This window comes from Propithecus coquereli, unplaced genomic scaffold (assembly GCF_000956105.1).
Source record: "Propithecus coquereli isolate 6110/MARCELLA unplaced genomic scaffold, Pcoq_1.0 Scaffold451, whole genome shotgun sequence".
NCBI lineage: Eukaryota > Metazoa > Chordata > Mammalia > Primates > Indriidae > Propithecus > Propithecus coquereli.
This window is the reverse complement of record NW_012150297.1, coordinates 1,444,508-1,464,790: the sequence shown is the minus strand read 5'-3', so window position 1 is coordinate 1,464,790 and position 20,283 is coordinate 1,444,508. Positions and strand designations below refer to the sequence as shown.

Genomic DNA, 20,283 nt, shown 5'->3' with positions numbered 1-20,283 from the left:
AAAGGAAGTTTTTTAAAAATGTTTATATAGTTTGATTGATAGTCTGGAAAAAATACAATAAAACGTTGGAATAATAGTTGCCTCTGGTTGTTCTCTTTTGTGTTTTCACATATTTTCCAAATTTTCTCTAATGATTTTTTATAACCAAAAAATTAAGGCAGTTAAAACTCTAATACACCCACCCTTCCCTCAGCCAAACTGGACCTCTGTCCCGTGACCACCCCCTGTCCTGGCCCACACCTGTGTCTTCCTTTGGAAATCCCACCCATCCACCCAGAATCATTTCAGATACCACCCTCTCCCCAAGTCTTTCCAGAATGCCCACCAGATACAAATCTCTCCTTTGGGACCCAAAGCATTGCCCAGTCCTCTTAACTCAGGCGTGTGTACAGTCTACCCTATGGAATGGTGGCTGGCGTCCCTGTAAGCCACTCCCTACACAGTGAACCCTGAACACGGAGCAAACTCTGCCTGCCTGGAGTTTGTCTGCCTTCTATCACCTGGCACTGTACCTGGCATACACGAGGCTCCGGGGGTGGGGCATGGGGGATTGGGAGGAATGGTGGGGAAGGAATCTGTTGAATTGAACTGACATTCTTTGAAAATCTAACAGTATCTTTATCAAGGTGATGATAAATGCATGTAACGGAGTTCCTAACAGAGGGATTCCTAGAAACCGCAATGCCAGTGCATAGAGAACTCAGCCCTTCCTTTGAGGCTTTCAAAGTAGAAAGTCAATGATTATATGGGAAAAACCGTAGAGTCTCTCTGGATTCTGCCTATGGGGTTTCTCGGAGCCAGTTTCTCCATGTCTTGAGCACGTAACGTTCTGGTTACCAACCAACTCAGAAATCCCTTCTCTAACGACTGCTTCTGAACCCGTAACCTTTTAAAAGCTTAACATTTCTTCACGTATCTGCCTTCCCATTGCCTCCTGCCCAATGTCACCAGCCAGGTCACGTTGCCCCAAACCTGCAAGAACACAAGTCCCAACCAAGGGCACTGTGTGTTGTGTGTCTCTGGGTCACACACTGGGACACTGGAAGGCTGAATTTGTCATCTGAAAAGTTATTTCTAACTACATTATTTCTAACATCCAGCCTGATCACTGAATGATCTGATGTCTCTGTGGCATGAATTATAAGAGAACTGAAATCTCTTTTCCTCTTTTCTTCTTCTCAGCTTTAACTGTGACTTTATAATTGTGATCAGTGGGCAAATAAAATTTTTCCTACAAATAATAAGTAACCTGGTATCCTTTTCCTTATATGACAGGAAGAAAAAGGAAGTTATGGGAAAGGAATATAAGTTTGTATTTCCCAAATGCCTGCTGTGAGCCACACACTGCACTCGTATCCCTATGAGGCCCAATTTAAAGATGAGAAAACAGAGACTCAAAGAGGTTAGCTCACTTGCCCAAAGACACAGAGCCAGGGCAGATGAGGATTCCGACCCAGGCGCGCCTGGAATTCAAACCTAATGTTCCTTCCACTGTGCTTCCCTGCGGACAACTCTGGACGTGGGTCTTCGTGAACAGCCACGGACACCTGTAAGTGAGCTGGATCAGGAGCCGCCCCCAACAGGTGCAGGGTTTGAAGGACGGTGCTGTGGTATCCGATTATTCAGTACGGGGAATTCGGTGGCACCTGAGAAATAAAGCGCAGTTCCTGTGGGTCCCGGGAAGGGAGCATGATTTTATGGAGCGCTCTGTTAGAATGGCCTTTTCCGGAATGGGCTTTTACTGGATCTAACTACAGCATGCATACAGTCGGCAGCACACACAGCGTGCCGTGGGCAGCATGTTTCCCGGGTGCTCCTTCCCATGGCTCCCTGTCCTCTTGAAGGCACAGGATGGCACCTAGATGACAGCTCTGACCAGAACAACGAACTGGCACTCAAGTTCGGCCACAGCCGGACAGATGTGGGCCCTTTATCAGAAGGGGAACCCAGGCAGAGACGAGGGATGTCGTGGGCTAATCTCTGGAAGGCAATTCCATAGACCCGAGTGACCTGGGACGAGAGGGGCCAGGCGCCAGCCACAGACACACACTCCCAGACACCTACGGTGTGGCCAGAGGCCAGTCGCCACTGGTCAGCCGCCCGGCAAAGGATGGGGGGGCCAAGGGGGATTTGAAGGTGGATCTCAGCTCTAAGATGCTAGGATTCCCGCCCAGGGAGGATGAACACCGGGCAAAAATGTGAGGTTTCAGCTTTACTTTTCCAAAAACTTACATCATATTAAATAATTCAACCAGATTCCTTCATCACCACTCTTGCTTGAAAACTACAACATTTTAAAATACCTGCTGCTGATAAAAGAAGCCATACAGCAATTAGAGGCTGATGATATTTTCGGTACTTGATGACAAGTAATTACCTGTGCCCACGTCAGGTCCTAATGCTGCTTTAATTTGATTAATTATTCTTTTCAGTCTCTTCCCTAATTTAAAACATGCTCGTATGCCCATGTACACTCGGCTGTACCTTTGGACTGTGATTAATGCAGTTGCAGGTTTCTTACACACTTGCTGCATTTCAGCCTTAGCCCTGGGCTCATTCTCTCAAGAGCACTAGGTCTGTATTTACCCAGCGGGGTTGGGGGCCAGAATTCCAAGGCTGGAAAGGACCTTCCTCTTGTCTAGCTTGAATGCCCTGAGAATATTCGAAACTTCCTTGGCTTCGCAGTTGTCCAAAGTTCAAATTTCCCTCTGTCTCCTAAAGCAGCACAGTTCCATCCCTGAAGATCTAATGACAGCTAGAAAAGGTCTTCGTACATTGAACCAAAACCCTGTAATGTTCCCTCCTTCGCTCTAATCCTCTCCCTTGAGGTCACAAAGGCCAAATTTAGCCCCTCTTCCTCCTAACAACCTGCCCGCCTTTTGGCCATTTGAAGACAGCTCTGGTGACTCCCTGAACCTCCTCTTCTCTAAGCTGCATCCTTCATCTGCTCCTCATCAGACACGGCTTTGTGTCTGCTCACTGTCTGCCCTCCTCGAACGTTCCCCTGTGTCTGCATCTCTAAGGACCGTGGAGCCACGGCTGCCCCCAGGGACGGCCCCGTGGCAGAATCACCACTGCACGAGCAAGGCCAGGCTCCTCACAACCAGCTCTCCAGGCTGTGGAAGGCAAGAAGCTGCCGGCTGGACTAGACAATGACAAAGGATTAAACAGCCAGCAGCACCTCAATTCAAGAGAACCAAACTCCTCCTGAGGACGTGAGTGCAAGGCAGGAGGACAGGAGGCTGAGAGTGAGCTGTGGGACTCCAACGGCTGACAAGTCTGTCCAACAGCTGGCCTGGGGCAAGGAGAAGAAAGCCTTAGGGGAAAAAATTAGCATTCAGTTTGCCAAAGAGGCATCCTTTAGTTATGTTCTACTTTCCAGATGTGTCTGTCCATGGGCGCTCCCTTCTCTAAGGTACTTGGAGCTTGATTTTCCCTTCTGAAGTGGGTAAGAGATCCACAGAATTTCAATGAACAAATGACCGTGACATTTGCAGTGGCTGTTGATTAACGCAGTAGAACAATTTCAGTTCCAGCCCAATCCTAGTAGAAAACGTAGGACATATGGATGTGGGAAAGAGGCCCCAGATGGAGAAATCTTCCTGAAAGGTCCCCAAAGCAATCTGCAGCCACAATGTGACTCTCTTCTTGGCTTTCTTGAGAGTCAGTAGAACAGGAGCGGGTCAGCCTGGATCGCTCCACTTCATGGCAGGAGAAACGGCAGAGCTGGGAAGGATGTTGGTGAAAAGCCAAGCCTTTCACTCCACCAGGACCTAGACGGAGGCCAGACGAGATGGCTGGTTTGAGACACCAAGTGTCTTCATCAACCCAAGCAGTATTCACGTGACCCTAATGACTGGGTCAGGCAACTTTTTGCTCCAGGAATAGGGGTGGGAAAAGACAGCAAAAGCTGTGGTCTCTGCCAGCAGCTTAGCCCAACCTCATGACAGAATCCACCGAGTCCAGAGGCAACAAGGTAAGTCGATGGCATCACGGGCTCTTCCCAAGGCTGCCATCCAGGGAATCCGGGAAATTCAAGACTTTCCCGTTTTTCCTACGGCATGCCACACGGTCATTTACACTCCACTTCTTTCTGGCATGGCTACGATACTTCCTCTTCACTTTCCTATCTCTCAACCGTTTTCTTCCCAAGCAATGGTGAAAGGAAGATAATTGCAAGGGAGAAAAATGGACACAGGCCCCACTGGAAACATTCCATCCTCACCTGATGAGTGGTAGAATTACAGAAATCAAAAAACCAAAAAGGGTCATCACATAAAAACAGTTGAGACGCAAAGGATTGTGTAGGGATTTTTAGGGGAGACCAGAGATGTGAACAAAAAAAATAAAATTTCTTTTCTCACAAGAGAAACGGTGCTGATCCCTGAGTAAGCTTGGTCCTGGCAGGCCACATCCAAGGATGTTTTCACTCATCTTACGTGAAGCACAGTTCTGAAATACCTTTTTGAGTTTGTTCAAGATAAAGTCTACCATGACCTATCATTGATTCTTTCCATATTATCATGAACCTTGGCATCACAGCTGAGACCTGGAAGGATATACGGTGGGACCCACACCAGAAAGACCCCCACCGGCAAGCACTGCGGTTGCTCCCAGCGTCAGCGGGCTCAACAATCCTTTATCTAAGTCTGGGGACACCAATGACACTAGAAGATGAAAAGTATTTTACGTAATAACACCTAGTAATTATGGACACATAATGATGCAGATTATGGCTTTTTGCTGATGCTCTGCACACAGGAGTTTAGGGAATATTCACAGGTTCTTTCATCATTATTCACACCGTCTAGGCCTAAGCTTCGCCAGGCTAGGTGTCTGTTCTTGACATGGTTCGAACATGTTGCTTCAACTGAACCCGACTTCCTAGGGTTTCCATGGTAACATTCCTCATTATTCCTGGGAAAACAGAACTGGCCCTCTTTGATTTTGATTGCCTTAAAATAAAATGTTCATTGCACTGGACCCACGAAATTTCATTCATGGGAATTATTTTACTTTTATTTACTTTATTTATACACAGCATCATTCCAAAAGATTTGGAGACTACTTACAAAAAAACATGCATGAGGTAGGTAGGAGATTAAAAAATAAGTGGGTCAGTAAATATCTCCCCTGCTTCAGCCCCAAAGTATTTGGCGGTGATACCCATGGGCAGTTTCACCCACTCTGTGAAAATTGGAAGTATGGAAAATGCACTCTGATAAATGTCTCCTGCTGCTCTCAAACTCATTCACAACATTAAGCCGAGGCATGCAAAAGCACTCCAGGTGAAACAGCCCAGCTGTTAATCTTCGCTATGGGCAGCATTCCTGCGCAGGTTTTGTAATTTCTTGACTGCTTATCCATTTTCACCATTTCAATATTTTGAAAGCACTGCATATTGAGAACCAGAAACTTCTCCAGCCCTCAGGGCCTCTGTAGAGTTGGTTTTTTGATCCTGGGCTGCCGAGACTCAAACCCGCACAGCAACAGGTCCCCCGGTCACAAGATCTGGGGCAAGAACAAGACAGATCACGGCTCCTTAGACACAGCTTTGCCCGAGAAAATACCTTCTGCCACCTGACTTTGTGCCTGCGTCTTGCTTTTCCCAAGTCTGCTGAGGCAATCTGTCTGCTGTGATCATATTTTCAAGTATTCAACCAAACGGTTACACATTTCAATAATTTGGTTAAATGCCCAAGTGAAGATGGTCATTCAGTCTAACTAAAGAGGTTTCCGTCACTTGTTAAATCGCTTTTGCTTAAACATATCTATCCATATCTACGCTTCTGATGCACAAGTATACATGCAGCCCATGCTCAGATATATGGAGCAAAATAATAGAGATGAGAAAAACCAAGCATTTATCTTGCTTGCCTAATCAGTCTGGATGTCACAGTAACCAGTTGATAAAGGGAAGTTTCTTTTTATAGGAATATTCCAGCTCATGCATATAGGAAAATGCTAGAATATCTTACAGCCACTAATCAGATAATGGATTGAGGCAATGACCAGCAAAGGGCTGCTAACGTCACCAAAAGAGAAAAAAAAAAAACAGTCATTAAATGAGTTATACACCACCTCTTAGAGATTCTGATCAGGATTCTAACTCCCAATTTGTGGAAAAAGAGGACAAGCGAGATCATTCGATGCAGACTGAAGGAAACAGTATAGGATAAATTACCCAATTTCTTGAACAAATAAATTGCATGGAAAAGAGAGAGAGAGATGAGCTTCTAGATTAAAAGAGACTAAATATATCAACTAATTACAATGTATGGACTCTGGCTCATGATTCAAACAAATGGTTTTAAAAAGCATTTATGAGACAATAAGGGGAATATGGACTCACTGATATTTGATGATTTTAACGAAGTATTTTTTTAGGTAGAATAAAAAAACCATTCTTATCTTTTAGAGATAGACACCAAAATATTCCGGGATGAACCGATGAGCTAGCTGAAACGTGCTGCAAACCGCCTGGGGCAGAGGAGAGGGAGCCCAGGCAGCACAGGTGAGGTGCACCTGGCCACCACCGGGACCTGCAGGGCCTGCGACTGAGGCTTCATTACGCTGGTCTATTTTTCCACGTTTGACATTTTTCACGATGAAGAAGTAAAAAACACATAGTCTTTAAAACTTAACTAAGAGAAATATTGACAGAAAATTCCCTAAAGGATACCTAGTCCTGTGATTGTTTTAGATACCATGCAACTAACTTGTGGGTTAAGCCAGAGCTACCGAAAAGCTCACTAGCACCTGCAGGGGTGCATGGGCTGAATCGTCCTGGGGGTGGGTGTTGTCATGAGCCCAAACAGCAGAGCAGTGCGACGCATGGCTCACCAGACTCCTGTGTCGCCCACTCCAAGGGTGCTGTCGGCAGTGGGGCTGACCCCCTTGCAATACTTGGTGTCATCCCCATATGTACCCTTGAAGGAAATTTCTTCTTGGTTCTAGAATCAGGAATCTTTAGGATTCCCCCCCAAACATGTACGTTTTCAGTATCAGCGAGTAAAACTGAAACCAATCACCACATCACATCCAGTAGGATGGCTATAATTTTTAAAAAATAAATAGCAAGTGCTGGCAAGGATGTGGAGAAGTTGGAACCCTTGTGCTTTGCTGTGGGAATGTAAAAGGACAGGCATTGTGGGAAATGGGATGGCAGCTCCTGGAAAAATTAAACATAGAGTTACCATGTGCTCCAGCAGTTCCACCTCTGGGCATATTCACCAAAAGAACTGAAAGCAAAGGCTCAAAGGGATATTTGTACACTCGTTTTCATAGCAGCATTATTCACAACAGCCAAAAGGTGGAAGCAGCCCAAGTGCCCATGGGCAGATGGGTGGATAAACAAAATGTGGAATACAACATACAATGGAATGTTACCCAGCCTTTAAAAAGAAGGACATTCTAACACACGCTACATGGATAAACTTTGAAGACATTACACTAAGTAAAATAAGCCAATCACAAAAGGGTAAATATTGAATGATTCCACCTATATGAGGCACCTAGAGTCCAATCCATAGAAACAGAAAGTAGAACGGGGTTTTTCAGGGGCTGGGGAGGGAAGTAGAGAGTTAGTGTCCAATGGGTACAGAGTTTCAGTTTGGGAAGATAAAAAAATTCTGGAGATAAATGGTGGTGATGGTTAAACCACAGTGTGAATGTACTTAATACCACTGAACTGTATGCTTAAAAATGGTTAAAATGGTGAATTTTATACTCTGCTTATTTTATGACAATTTTTAAAAAATGAAACCAATCATATAACCAACTGATCTTTCTTCATGTTGCTGCTAGGAATCATAGAGCCCATTTGTGGCCAATTTTTGTAATTTATATAAGATTAGGATATACATTCTTTTTATATTTCATTCACTTTCTTTTCCTTTGGCCTAATGTTAATGTATGTTTTCTTGCTGTGTCTTATATGTATTTTAATTTTCCTTTAACCTATTTTATAACAAGGCCCAAGATAAATAACTGGGGAGAGTGAGAGCAAGAGAAAAATGTTATACTTTATACTATCTACATTCAATCCGTGATTACTCAGTATTGTTCTTAAAAATGCTAGTTGGGTTAAATTGAATAACGAGTAACTTTTTTAGTTTTTGTCGTTCTCCTTATCTGTGTCTCTCTTCTAAAAAAACATTAATTAATTAACAGAGAAGCAATTGAAATATGATTGTTTCTCCTGCCCTATTGAGTGTGTTTTCTCTATAGAAATTTAAGAAATTTCTTCCATATTTGTAAAATACATTAAATAAAGCTCTCTCCAATGTTCACCTGTGCTTGCGATGTCAGAGCACGCTTCCCTTCACACCTGCGCTAAGTGCCTTCACGCGTCGTCTCAGGACACTCTGACAACAGTCCTGTGAAGCATAGAGTCTGCCCCTCATTCTACAGAGGGGGAGTGGGGGTCAGACGGGGAAAGAAACTTGTCTGGAGTCAACAAGGTTTATGCGACTCCAGCAACCTCTGGGAATTCTGAATTCTTTATAGACGTCTCCGCAACTTTTTTGTGGGAAGGGCTTACTTTCTGGTTTGACCTGCATCACAATGGTTGAGGTTGGTGGATGAGTGATCTCTGAGTAAGTGAAATGTTTATTTGTTAAACATTATTTCATTTACTCCTTTCTATAGTGGGTTCGCTTGCACCCTCCAAGCACAGAACACCCCCACCCACACTCCGCCTTCCGTACACTAAGTACACGCCCCCCATCATCACCCTTCTCTCTGACTCTGTACTTGTCCCTTTGTGGACCAGGACAACGCAGCGGTACCCCCCCAGGCGATGCCTTACAAACCCAAAGGGACGTTCAACACAGGCCTTCAAAGGTCTCTTTCTCCTTCCATATATTATCTGACCTCTCCACCCCCAAGAAGAAAATGAAAGTTGAGATCATCGTGCACATGAAAAAGATACGTAAAATGTGTCTTAAAATATGTCTCCAATGACCAATCATCACCCAGTAAAGGTGCTTCGAAGTAACTGGGGAGGGAGGCCTGTCTCTGTTCCCCCAAGTGCATCCCCGTTTAAGAAGTTTGCACCAGTTAGCAGCCTGCTGTTCTAACAGTCTCATGAATTTGGATTGTTCGGTTAATTATAAACACATTTCAAAGTCATTCTTTCTGGCCTTTTTCCTGGAATGAGTGACTGCCACGTCGCAGCTCACAGAATGGGCTTCAGCAGTTTCCAGTCAAGGTTCAGGGAGAAATATGCCACACCGGGATTCGGTTATTTACCAACATCACGTTGGATGCGAGCCGATGAGACACCAATATATTTTCCTTTGAAGGCTGACATATTGCCTGCTGCTTCCAGTGCTGTTTGCTTGGCCGGCAGACAAATAACTGGGGATGTTTCAAAAATCACCTCCCATTCAAGTCAAGGGAAAAAAATTTCCTGTGATTGGTTCTTCTTACAGACATTGATCTCGCTCTCCTCCGGGGTATGAAGGCGAGTACCCCAGAGCGGGGCCCCTCTCCGGGCCCCTGACAGCGCCTGCCCTGGGGTCAGTCCTTCCACACAGCGATTCGAGAAGAGGTCGGGAGAATGCCCGGAACCTTGGCTGTCAACAGAGATGCGTAAGGAGCCATCAACACATTTTCCTGATGTGTTGGATTGCCTTTCGCTTCCCCTTGTTTGAAGAGCCCTGAGAGAATCTGACACAGAAAACATGCTTTCCAGTGGCTGGAGGTCGCAGAGACATTCCTGTCAGGCTACTGGGATCCTAAAAACCCACGCCAACCCTAGTGTTCACTGACGTACTTCTGCTTGGTACCAATTTCTGAACATTAAGTTTCCTTCCTGCAGAACCTTACCTCGCACCAAACAGCCTAGATGTGCGTTTCTAGATGACAGGACCAAAGAATTTTGAGTTAGGAGTAATTTTTTAAACAGCATTTTAACATTCTGAAACAAAGTAAATTCTCATTAGTTGAGAAGAAAGGTTCTTAAAGGCTATGCAGCCCCACTTCCCCATTGGTAAGGGATGATCACTCTATCTTTTGAATACCTCGAGTGAAGGGGAGCTCTCCACCCTACATCGCTGAGCAGTCTTAGTACAGTATTAAAATTACAAAGGTATAATCAGATCAATCCTCCCGCTCTTATTGAACCAGGTTTTACAAACAGGATTTACCTTTTAATTTGAAGTCACTCAGAAAGAAGAAAACAATCTTTATTGAGTGAAATCTTCAAAGTCAGCATAACTGCTAGTGTTGATGCCATATTACATATAATCTAAGTCTACAAATGCAATATTTTCATTCATTCACTTCATTTCATATATCGAAGCTCATTATTTTTCCATTTCTACTTCAACTCATTGTGTATTTATTATTCTTGGTGCAATATTTTAGAACATACAATTTCATTATAGGGTGACATGATGTCCCGGCTGCCTGAAGCCCTCTGTGTGTATACACCTCATTATTTCAATATAATGTTTAATAGCACCCTCTTCGCTCTCAAAAGTGTCCTAGCTCGGGTGACAAATTTATGTTCAAGGATTGTAAAGTTTTAAACATTTTATTTTTTTAAACTGTACTAAAAATCCCCACGAATTAAGATCGGAATCCCCTGCCCTCCATCCTCCACCCTTCTCAATTAACAAGCCTGTGTTTTGAAATGACCGATATTCTTGACTGGGCGTATTTTTAATACAGCGAGTCGCCCCTCCACGCTGCAGAACCACGTCCGTGGAGGGGCCGGAGCCTGGCCCTCTGTGTGGACAAAATGGCCCACAGCCAACGGATGTCACTTTCATTAAGATACCGAAAGCTGGAGGAAACCTTTCTGAGACGGGCACAGCATGTTGGCAACAAAAGATGTTCTCCTGCCCGAGAAAGCATTTCCTCTACTTGGCCACATTTCTTTCATCTCTGGGTGCCTCAGTTTGCCTGCCTAGGAAAAAGCACAGTGCTGCCCACTTCACAGGGCCGTGGAAAGGATTAAAGGGGTGACAGCCACAGGGCACTCTCAGCCGCCAGGAACAAAGGCGGTAAGTAATTGAGCAATGTGCGGCTCCGCTTTTCCAGCTTGTGAGAAAAGGGCTCCCACCGACTTGAAAGGCGGCACCGCACGCGGACAGCAGCGGCCCCCCGGGAGGGAAGAGCCTATTACCGTCGCTGGCATTGTCGGAAAGTGCAAAGGAGATGGAGCACACAGAGGAGCCTGAGAGCTGTGGGGGCAGTAAAACAAGACCGGGGAAAAAACTGACTGATGGACGACAAAAGACAATCTGAAAAACATGGATGACTTGATTTAAAAATAATCTGCGAAGACTGTATATGCCAGGAACAGTTTGTAAAGGAACTGTCCATATAGTCTCTGATCCCTTGATAGAATACATTCATAATTTTTCACGCTGGAATGCCTTTATCCCACGCTCTTTCTATCCTTCTAATCTAAAAGCCTAGTGGGCAGTTCAATGGTCCCTTGCGGAGTGGACTAAATTCCAAAGTTCCTATTTATACAGCTTTCTGCAAGGCCCATTCAAATGATTAACCACTAGATAATGAAACTGTAACTGGTGATACTATTTTGACATAAAATATTAACACTACCCCCCCCAAGGCTGAAGAATGGATTTGGACAAGTACAAAGTGCCATCATTTTGGGTAACTCGCGGTCAAGGAGATGTAAGACATCCTCCTGTTCGTTAATACAGGCTACTAAAATCAAATGGGGAAAAAATGAGAACAGTAGGAGATGTTGCCCCAAGCAGTGTTTTCCCGGCAAAGGCTGCATCTCAAGAACCCTTCAGAGCACTCTGGGAATGCATAGAAGTTTACAAATCAATTTGCTAAATTGGCTTGGCTGGAAATCATGCTTTTGTGTGTGGATCCCACTGACAGGCATCTCTGAATCTACCAGGCCCTCCCAGGGCACCATCAACCAATGCAGAGAGAGTCCAGGGACATCGTGAAAAGAACATGGATTCAGGGTCAACTAGACTTGAGCTCAAATTCTAGCTCCACCTACCTGACCAGGTGACTCTGGATAAGTCATGAGATCTCGCTGAGAAGAGGACTACATGAGCCCACCAGCCTTGAAATGTGCTGGCAAGATGAAATACCCAATATATCCCAAAGAGTCAAGCAGCGTGCTAAGTTTGACTCTTGTCAGTGCAGAGATAACCTAGAATGGCAGAAGCCCACCCCACCAACCCCCAAAATCTCTCATTGCACTGTAGGCCAGGTGGACAAGTGACAGAAAGAGAGGGCAGTTTTGAAAACATTAATATGAAATGCTTGCATATACTTAACCAAAATAGGCCCTTAATTTAAGTATCTGCAAGAGCCAAACTGAAGTTCTAAAGTAAGAATTCTTAGATGTCAAATGCATTCCATTTTGTGATCTGTATAATTTTGCCTTTAAATATCGTTAACTTGTAGAAATCATGCACGTGATTCATCTCCTTCAAAAACACCTGTTGGCCTTTCACAGTGGGCTTCCCAGGGGCTGCCTACAGCCAGAAGAGCCTTTGGTCCTGAACACGTAAGAGGCAGAAGCTAAAGGACAGAGCTGCAAAGGTCTCAAAGGTTATCCCATCAGCCCCCTCACTGCAGAACTAAGGCTTGGAGAGGGGAAATTGTTTGCCCAAAGTCAAACAATGCAGGCCCTGGGTTAGGACTTTTAGTAAGCCACTATAAACCAAACCTGTGACCAAAAAAAAAAAAATCTTGCCACAGAGCCTTATTCCCTGATATTTCCAATTCTATAGTCAATGTCACCAGCCCATCTGGTACTGGATCTGCCCTTCAGAAAAGAAGTTTTCCTCCAATATCACAGCGGAGAGAAACCTGCTAAGATAGGTCAGCGTCATTTTACGTTTCCCAGTATGGCGCAGGACCTAGTCTCTAATATGTCTAAGGGTTGGCAAATCTGAGAGACTGGAAAAAGAATCATCAAAAGGACCCTTTGAACATCATATTTATGACATTTTCTGTCCCATGGTAACAGACACCATGCTAGGACAGGAAAGTTAACAAATCAAACATTTTAGCACACATTTTAGAGTGTTGGTGATATGCCTTCTTCTACGAAATCAAATTCTCCATGTAAATTTCTGAGCATAATGATTTCTAATCACTGATGGGTGTATTTTAAAAGGTGATAGCCCACACAGAGCAAGATTTACCAACAGTCAGGTAGAATTAGGTCCCTGTTTCATAATTCTCCAACTGCTAGTCTTCGCTGATTACCAATTCTGGTTCTGTCTCTGGGATTAAGGGAATGTTCTATCTTGAATGTGCTAATTTACAGACCAGGCTGTTCTGAGGCTAATTTCCAGTTCAAACACACTTCAGTGCTTCAAAGCAATTTTGTGTCCTCATAGGAGACTACCATCAAGACCAGAGTAGGGCAGAAGCTACAGGAGGCATGTAGTCGGGGGACCTCACGTATTTTAGGAAGGGAGACATCACAGAGCCTGTCTAAAGGCTCAGGGGAAGGAACCAGGGGAGACAGTTGAAAAGGAAGCTGAAATTCCAAAGGACAGAGGTTGTGCTCCCCAGAAGTTGACTCAGGGATGGGCCCCAGGGCATCATTGGAGGGAAGGGAGGTAGGAAAGAGGTCCAAAGGACCTTCTTACCTAAGGAAGAGAAGGGAGGGAGAAAGAGAGAGAAAGGAAGGCAGGCAAAGAAAGTGCCAGATGCAGAGACATTGTGAAGGGAGTTTAGGTGACATTAGATATGGAGGTGAGAAAACATGGATTAAAAAGGACCTCTTCACCAAATGGTTTGGAATTTAACAGAGAAGTTCTGCTCAACCACATAATCATACATTGTAGGTATGCACTCTGGGATTGGACTTTATTCTGCCGAAAAAATTTTTAATTAATGTTTTCTCTTAAGGAACGTGCTCAATTCATGATGGATAAGAAAGAGATCATTCAGTTAGATTGATTTTTGTGGAATAACAAGTCAAAACTACTGGAATCCCAGCCTTTAACAAAGTTATATATCCATGTGGGAAAAAAAAAATCCCTCCTAGAACCTTAAATTAGCAAGGTTAATTCACAGTGTGGACATAAGAAATAGCAAATACTCAGTTTGATATTTGGGTTGTCAAAGTGAGAAAAGAAAGCAGACTAAATTCTATAGAATAAGCTTTTCTGGTCCCAGAAATTACAAAGAACTTGATAGTTTTCTTGGCTGTAATGACTTGTAAATATCTAGAAGAGCCCAGATTTTGAAGCCCTGCGGATACTTGCTAAAACTAAGAAATTTGGCACTAGTCTTTGCACACAATTTGGGTTTTCTTTCAGAGTTGATATCTTACCAAATACAGCCATCTGTGTTCCCTCTGGGAAAGGTTCGACTGTTCTGTTGCCATTGACATGATGTTTGGCTAGGAAAAAAAAAAAAAGAAAGAAAGAAAGAAATGCAAGTTTAAGTGCAAAGTTCTACACACATACTAACACATGTCATTAAATGTGTCAATGAGCCTATTTCTCATTTTGAGTTACAAATGCACCAAAGCTCACCCTCAAGTTTTGATTATTTTGTTTTTAATCTCAGTTACAGAAGGGCCTTAGAGACCATCAAGTCCAGGTATGCTGATTTACAAAGGAGAGTACCAGGGGGCCTGAGCTTGTACCCGAGCTGGACAGTCAATGACAACAGGGCCAGCTCAGCCTGAACGCTCCTGACTCCAGGCCAGAGCCCCCTGTGCCAGGCCGTCCCTTGGGGAACAAGGGAAGCTCTGGGTTCCAGGCTGAGCTGGGGTGGCTTCCCCCTGAAGACTCTTAACAGTGATACAATCAGTATTTAAAATGGGAAGTAAAAAGAGCAGAGAACCACTGGGACCAACGTTGCAAAGAACAGAACAGCAGAACATGTCATTTCACTGCAGTCCAAGCTCTGTTCCCAGGGGCCAAAGACACCAGCTTTCTTAAGGGCCAGATGGATATTCCAGAACTTCTCACCACCCTTTACTCGCCAGGTCCTCCCAACCAATCATCTGCCCGCCCTCGTGCACTTCAAGGACTTGGAAATAATAAGCAACCAGGTCACAGTTTTCCAGCATTCATTTGTTCTCACAGCCCCAAACCGTCACCGATAGAGAATGTCTGAGTATGCCCCATCTATGAGTATTCTGACAATATCCACAGCAAGCTTTAAATATGAGCATTTATGTAGAAAATACATACACATAAGGATAGCTAATACGTTTCACGCTGCATCATCAAGCACATTTTGATTTAATGAGTCACATTGGATTGACCTAACGTGACCTCAGCACTAAGGCCAGGCCCTAAGGGGTCTGGGGAAGGATGACATGGTTCCTGCCCTTGAAGAGAGCACAGTTATCTTCCACAAGTAAAAATTTCAAAAACAAATGTTACAGAAAGCTTGCGATCCTGTGCTAGTCCTGGAATGTGGACTGAGGGGACTGTAGGAGCTTGTGGCAGAGGGAGAGCAAGTCAGGAAGTCGGAGCATAACGTGAGGGAACTGCCACTCGGGGAGTGACAAAGGAGAGGCAGGGTTTGGAAAGGCAAGGGTGGTCAGCAGCTTAAGTGAGGGCCAGAGAACAATCCAGTCTGGGTGCAGTGGAGGTGCTATGTTCACAAGCAACGGCAATGAAGGATGGATTAAGACTGGGACCAGGTCGTGGAAGGTCTCAAGCACCCATCCAAACTCCTGGGGACCCCGGGAAGCTTCTGCAGCACCACTGTAAGTCCTTCAGACTCTGAAGGCCCACAGGGCTCAGTCCAGTTCAGACAATCCTTAGGGATCCCATCAGCTCTGTGCAGGGGCTCCCAGTCGTTCTAAAGTAATTATGGCATTAGCCCTAGGACAGAAAATCTGGGAGAAGGCAAGGAGCTAGCCTGGGGTTCCAGGGCAAGGTGGTGGGTCAGACTGGCAGAATCAGCAGACGCATGATGGAAGCTCCCTGGTGACCTTGGCAAGCGCTCACTATATGGTTTGGACCACTGGTTAGTGAATTCGAAGAAACATAATGAGCCTCCGTGTGGCAGTCAAAGCTCTGTTCTATGGTCAGGACCCCACAGTCCCCGACAGTGGTTTTGAAAACATTTGCCTTTTGCCACATCAAGAGTCGGAAACCCATTCAAACTCTTTACCCCACTAGTCCCACTTGCAAGAATTTAACCTAAGGAAAAATGCAAGAGGAAAAACAGGTGATGCACATAATATTTATTAAAGTATTGCTTGTAACAATGAAATCTTAAAATCAACTAAATAGCCAAAAGTGGGGAAATTGCTTAGAAAATTACCATTCATGATTTGTCAAATGAATGGAATATTATGCAACAGATTTTAAATAGTTCATTGACAGAGATATCAAAATGTGGAGAAATATGTGGCCTAATGATAAGGGAAAACAATCCTATTACATCTTCTATGTAGATTATAATGACAACTAATTAAAATATGAATACTTATGGGAAAGGACTAGCAGAGAAACACACAGAAATGAAAATAGGGAGATTATGCAAGATGTTTATTTTTATCAGTTTCCTTTGTCACTTTTAGATTCTTTTCTTATTGTCTAGGATGAAAATATGTTTGAATGCAAAAAAATCAACAAAATTATAGATTTTTAGATGTTTTCCACAGTAATGGGTTTCAGGACTGCCCATCGAGGCTGTCTCTAGCCCGGCTGAAACACCACACATCCCAGTACAAGGTGCGCCCTATCTCACATCTGCTCTGGGGCACCTCAAAGCACTCAAGACGGCCTTCCGTCCCAGTCTCGATTCTCTTCCGGCACCCCCTGCCTGGGAAACAGGCCCACCACCCTGCTACTTTCCATCGTCCTCACCCCTTCTCTCTCCGTCACTCACTACATCTACTCTGACCCCTAATGTAGCGGATTTCACCTCCGAAACATCTCCACCAGCCCTGCTCTTCCTCCCTTCACCGTTCAAACCGCCCCAGAGCCAGCCATCGTGACCTCTCTGTCTGGACCCCTACAACTGCCTTTTGGCTCTTCTACGTCCCTTCTCCAACTCGTTCTGCCCAGTGTAGCACAATTATCTTTCAATAGGAAAAAATCATTCAAGCTTAGTCACCTAACCTTTTTTTTTTCTTTTATTTCAGCATATTATGGGGGTACAGATGTTTAGGTTATGTATGTTGCCCTTGGTCCCGCCCCAAGTCCGAGTTTCAAATATGTCCATCCTTCGGGTGGTGCGCATCGCACTCCTTGTGTATACAAATACCCGTCCCCTCCTCCCTCCTCCCCCCTCCCCCCGAAGTCACCTAACCTCTTTACACCCCTATTTCCTCCTTTGTAACCTACCTGGTGTGTTGTTTGGGGAATTAAATAAACTAAATATGAAAAGCATTTAGAAGAGTGTCCAGTACATAGCAAATACTGTGTAACTGTTAGGCTAGTATTATCATCTACGCATGAACTTTATTTCTCACAAGATTTGAGTCAGGAATGGCAAATACATGACACATATCTGCATATGCTCCCCTTCTGTGCCCACGGCAGACATCACTAATCAACCACAGCACACTTCCACGATCCCCAAATGTGGCAAAATCCTTTCTCAGCATAGCCCTCTACAGAGTGAGTCTCTTACTGCTTAGAGGTGGTCTGTGGGATCAAATCATTTTGCCATTCCTGGTCTAAGTGAATAAAATCGAAAGACGGCCCAAAGGAAGAAGCCATTTTCTTCCTCATTTCTACATAATACATTGCAATGAAACCCCTCTGAAAATCTTCCAAACTCTATAAATAGCTTTAAAAGAATATGGGGCGGGGGATCTGAGAGCTACTTTCCATTCCATAATGAGAGAATGGTATGTTCTTTAAAATCAAGCAATGGCAGTTCTATTCCTGGAAACCAAGGTGGAGTTTCTAAAGGCATTTTCCCATTGAAACTCTGCTAAGGCAAGTATTTGGGGGCCAAAGAACCAGAGATCTTTTAAACTCTTTATATAGTTTAAATAAGATGAGTGGGAAGAGTAGACTAACCTGGGAACTTAAACAGCATTTATAAATTTTTGTTTCAAAATTAGCAGCACATTCACCACAGAAATAAACAGAAAAGCCATTCGGTGACTGGGTCCCAGCGCCTGATTACCAGCAGAGTGTGCCGTGGAGACAGGACGGTCTCTGACGGGGACATGTGCTGCCCAGCCACAGCAGGGCGAATGCCTCCCATCTGGCTGGCTGGGCACGTGTCCCTGCTCCTCTCTCTGCTCCACGGGGGCACATTCCAAAGCCACGTGCTCCAGGAGGACAACCTCTGCTGATGGTGATGACTCGTCCTCCGCCAAGGGTACATGAGGACGAAGAATAGATTTCCATTTATCTTGAAAGCCCAGTGCTTGAGGAGCACAAAGGTTAATTAGACTGGGTCAAAGTCAACTTCTGTAGAGATTTTGAAGGGGATTTGGAGGACATGCTCGAAAGCTTTAGAAGATGACCCTGATATTGCTTTTTATCTTGTTTTTAGAATGTCTAATGCACTTCAAATTTTATGACTGTTTTCTTCCTTGAAAAAGGTACAGTAGAACTGCTCACTCACAGTAACCTCACAGGGAACCAGTGATGCGAATTCGGGATGAACCAGCCAGGGACGGGCTCCCTGTCCTGTGCTCAAACAGAGACAGCTAAAATTCGTATCTTCTGGGCGAAGGGCGTGGGAGCAGTAAATGGCAGGTAAGTGGGGCACAGGAAGGTGGGTCCCCAGACCCTCAGTTGTCAGGAGTGTAGGTCCAGTTTCCTCCTGACTGGGTGGCCAAGGAAATGCCAAATAATTGGAGATTCCAGAAACAGCGGCCACTGTCCTGAAGGTCCTGGTCAGCCACTGACCATCCAACCAGCATCATCCCAGGACTGGAAGAGGCTTGGATCAGACTAAACCCTCAGAGCTGCTGGGCAGCAAGAAGTGTGTGCCCCTCCCGGCTATGTCACTAACACCATGAAGACTCATACGGACTGACTTACCATATGTTACCCCCAGTCATTCGAGCTGTTACTAAGCTGATCAGCAGAGAGCAGGGCCACAGTGGGGCCGGAGCAAAGCGCATCGATCTCACTAATATGGTCGTAAAAGTCTGTCAACCCCAAACAATCTATGGTCTCAATGTCGCTCCCGTTATCTGTTTCTTTGAGGCTCTTTCCCAAGGTCACAAAGTCACGGTGTCTCACAGTACAAGTCGGACTGGAACTAAGTAGCGTTCCTATGTGTCCCACAAGAATTCCATTTTCACTTCTGTAATGCTTTTATTAATTACCACTTTAAGAACTACGTCTAACTGAGGCATCTGTGATAAGCATATAACATTAATTGATGGATAATTTCCATGTGACTTTTATGAAATCCCCCCTTAACACAAGCCATTCCTAATGACTACCAAAATTAGATAATCTTGAGAATAGAAATGAAAATTAAAATGCGGTTATTTTAAGGATTAAAGTCTACATTTCAGCCTGATACGTGTGACATCCTCATGAATAACAATGTTGAGATATAGGCGTACTGAGATAGACGGTTGTAAACCCAAACGGATTTCTTTTGTACCAAGGTACGTGCTCCCTATTGATTCTAAAACAAACCTTAGGTTTTTAAGATGAATGTTAAACGTACCTATAAAGAATCACATGGAAATCATACTCCTTACTCTTGTTTTCAAAAACGTTGCCCTTCAAAGACGTGTGGGGGCCTGGCTTCCCCACACATGGAGGAGGCGAAGTCACCGCTCCCTCCCCCGCACTTGCTCACGTGGGCTCTGCCACGCTGTAATAACCAGCACACGCAGTGCCCAGGTCCGCGGTGTAATTAAGGCACGAGGCCCACCGAGGCACCTGCTCATCCTATCATCACCCGGGAGCCTAACCGTGCGCCTCTGAGCACCACTAAATCTGCTTCAACAAGCAGGTGCATATGACACCATGAAGAGAGGCGGCACGTGGTTCTGGTGAAGCTCCGTGGCATAAAGGACATCTTTCTTTTTACCCTTGTGAGCACGTGGGCAGCCCAAAGCAGGTAGCACGTGGTCCTTTGATGGGACATCATCTGCCTGGAGGTGGCATGTGGTGCTGTCAGCTGTCAGTCAGCAGCTGAGCAGGAGTGGTCCCGGGGCTCCCCCTCCCTCCACGCCCCCCCTCCCCACAGACAGTGATAAATGACCCGGCCTAACGCTCACTTGAGCCTGCTCCCCTCGCAATCTGACCCAGACCAACACCAGCCTCTGCCCCTGAACGTCCGATCAGCGCTACAAAGCTGGCCTGCTGCGGGGTAAGCTCAGACCCATTGGCTTTCTTGCTGCTGTTTTTTCATGAA

At 44.9% G+C, this 20,283-nt stretch overlaps 1 protein-coding gene across 1 annotated transcript in view; it reads right to left on the bottom strand.

The window, feature by feature from the left end:
* The window catches only part of MSRA (methionine sulfoxide reductase A), a 326,674-nt gene that overhangs the window by 180,968 nt on the left and 125,423 nt on the right, over nt 1-20,283 (bottom strand). The window contains exon 2 of the mRNA XM_012654932.1: nt 14,297-14,365. Coding sequence (XP_012510386.1) covers nt 14,297-14,365 — 69 coding nt within the window. The remainder of the gene's footprint in view (nt 1-14,296; nt 14,366-20,283) is intronic.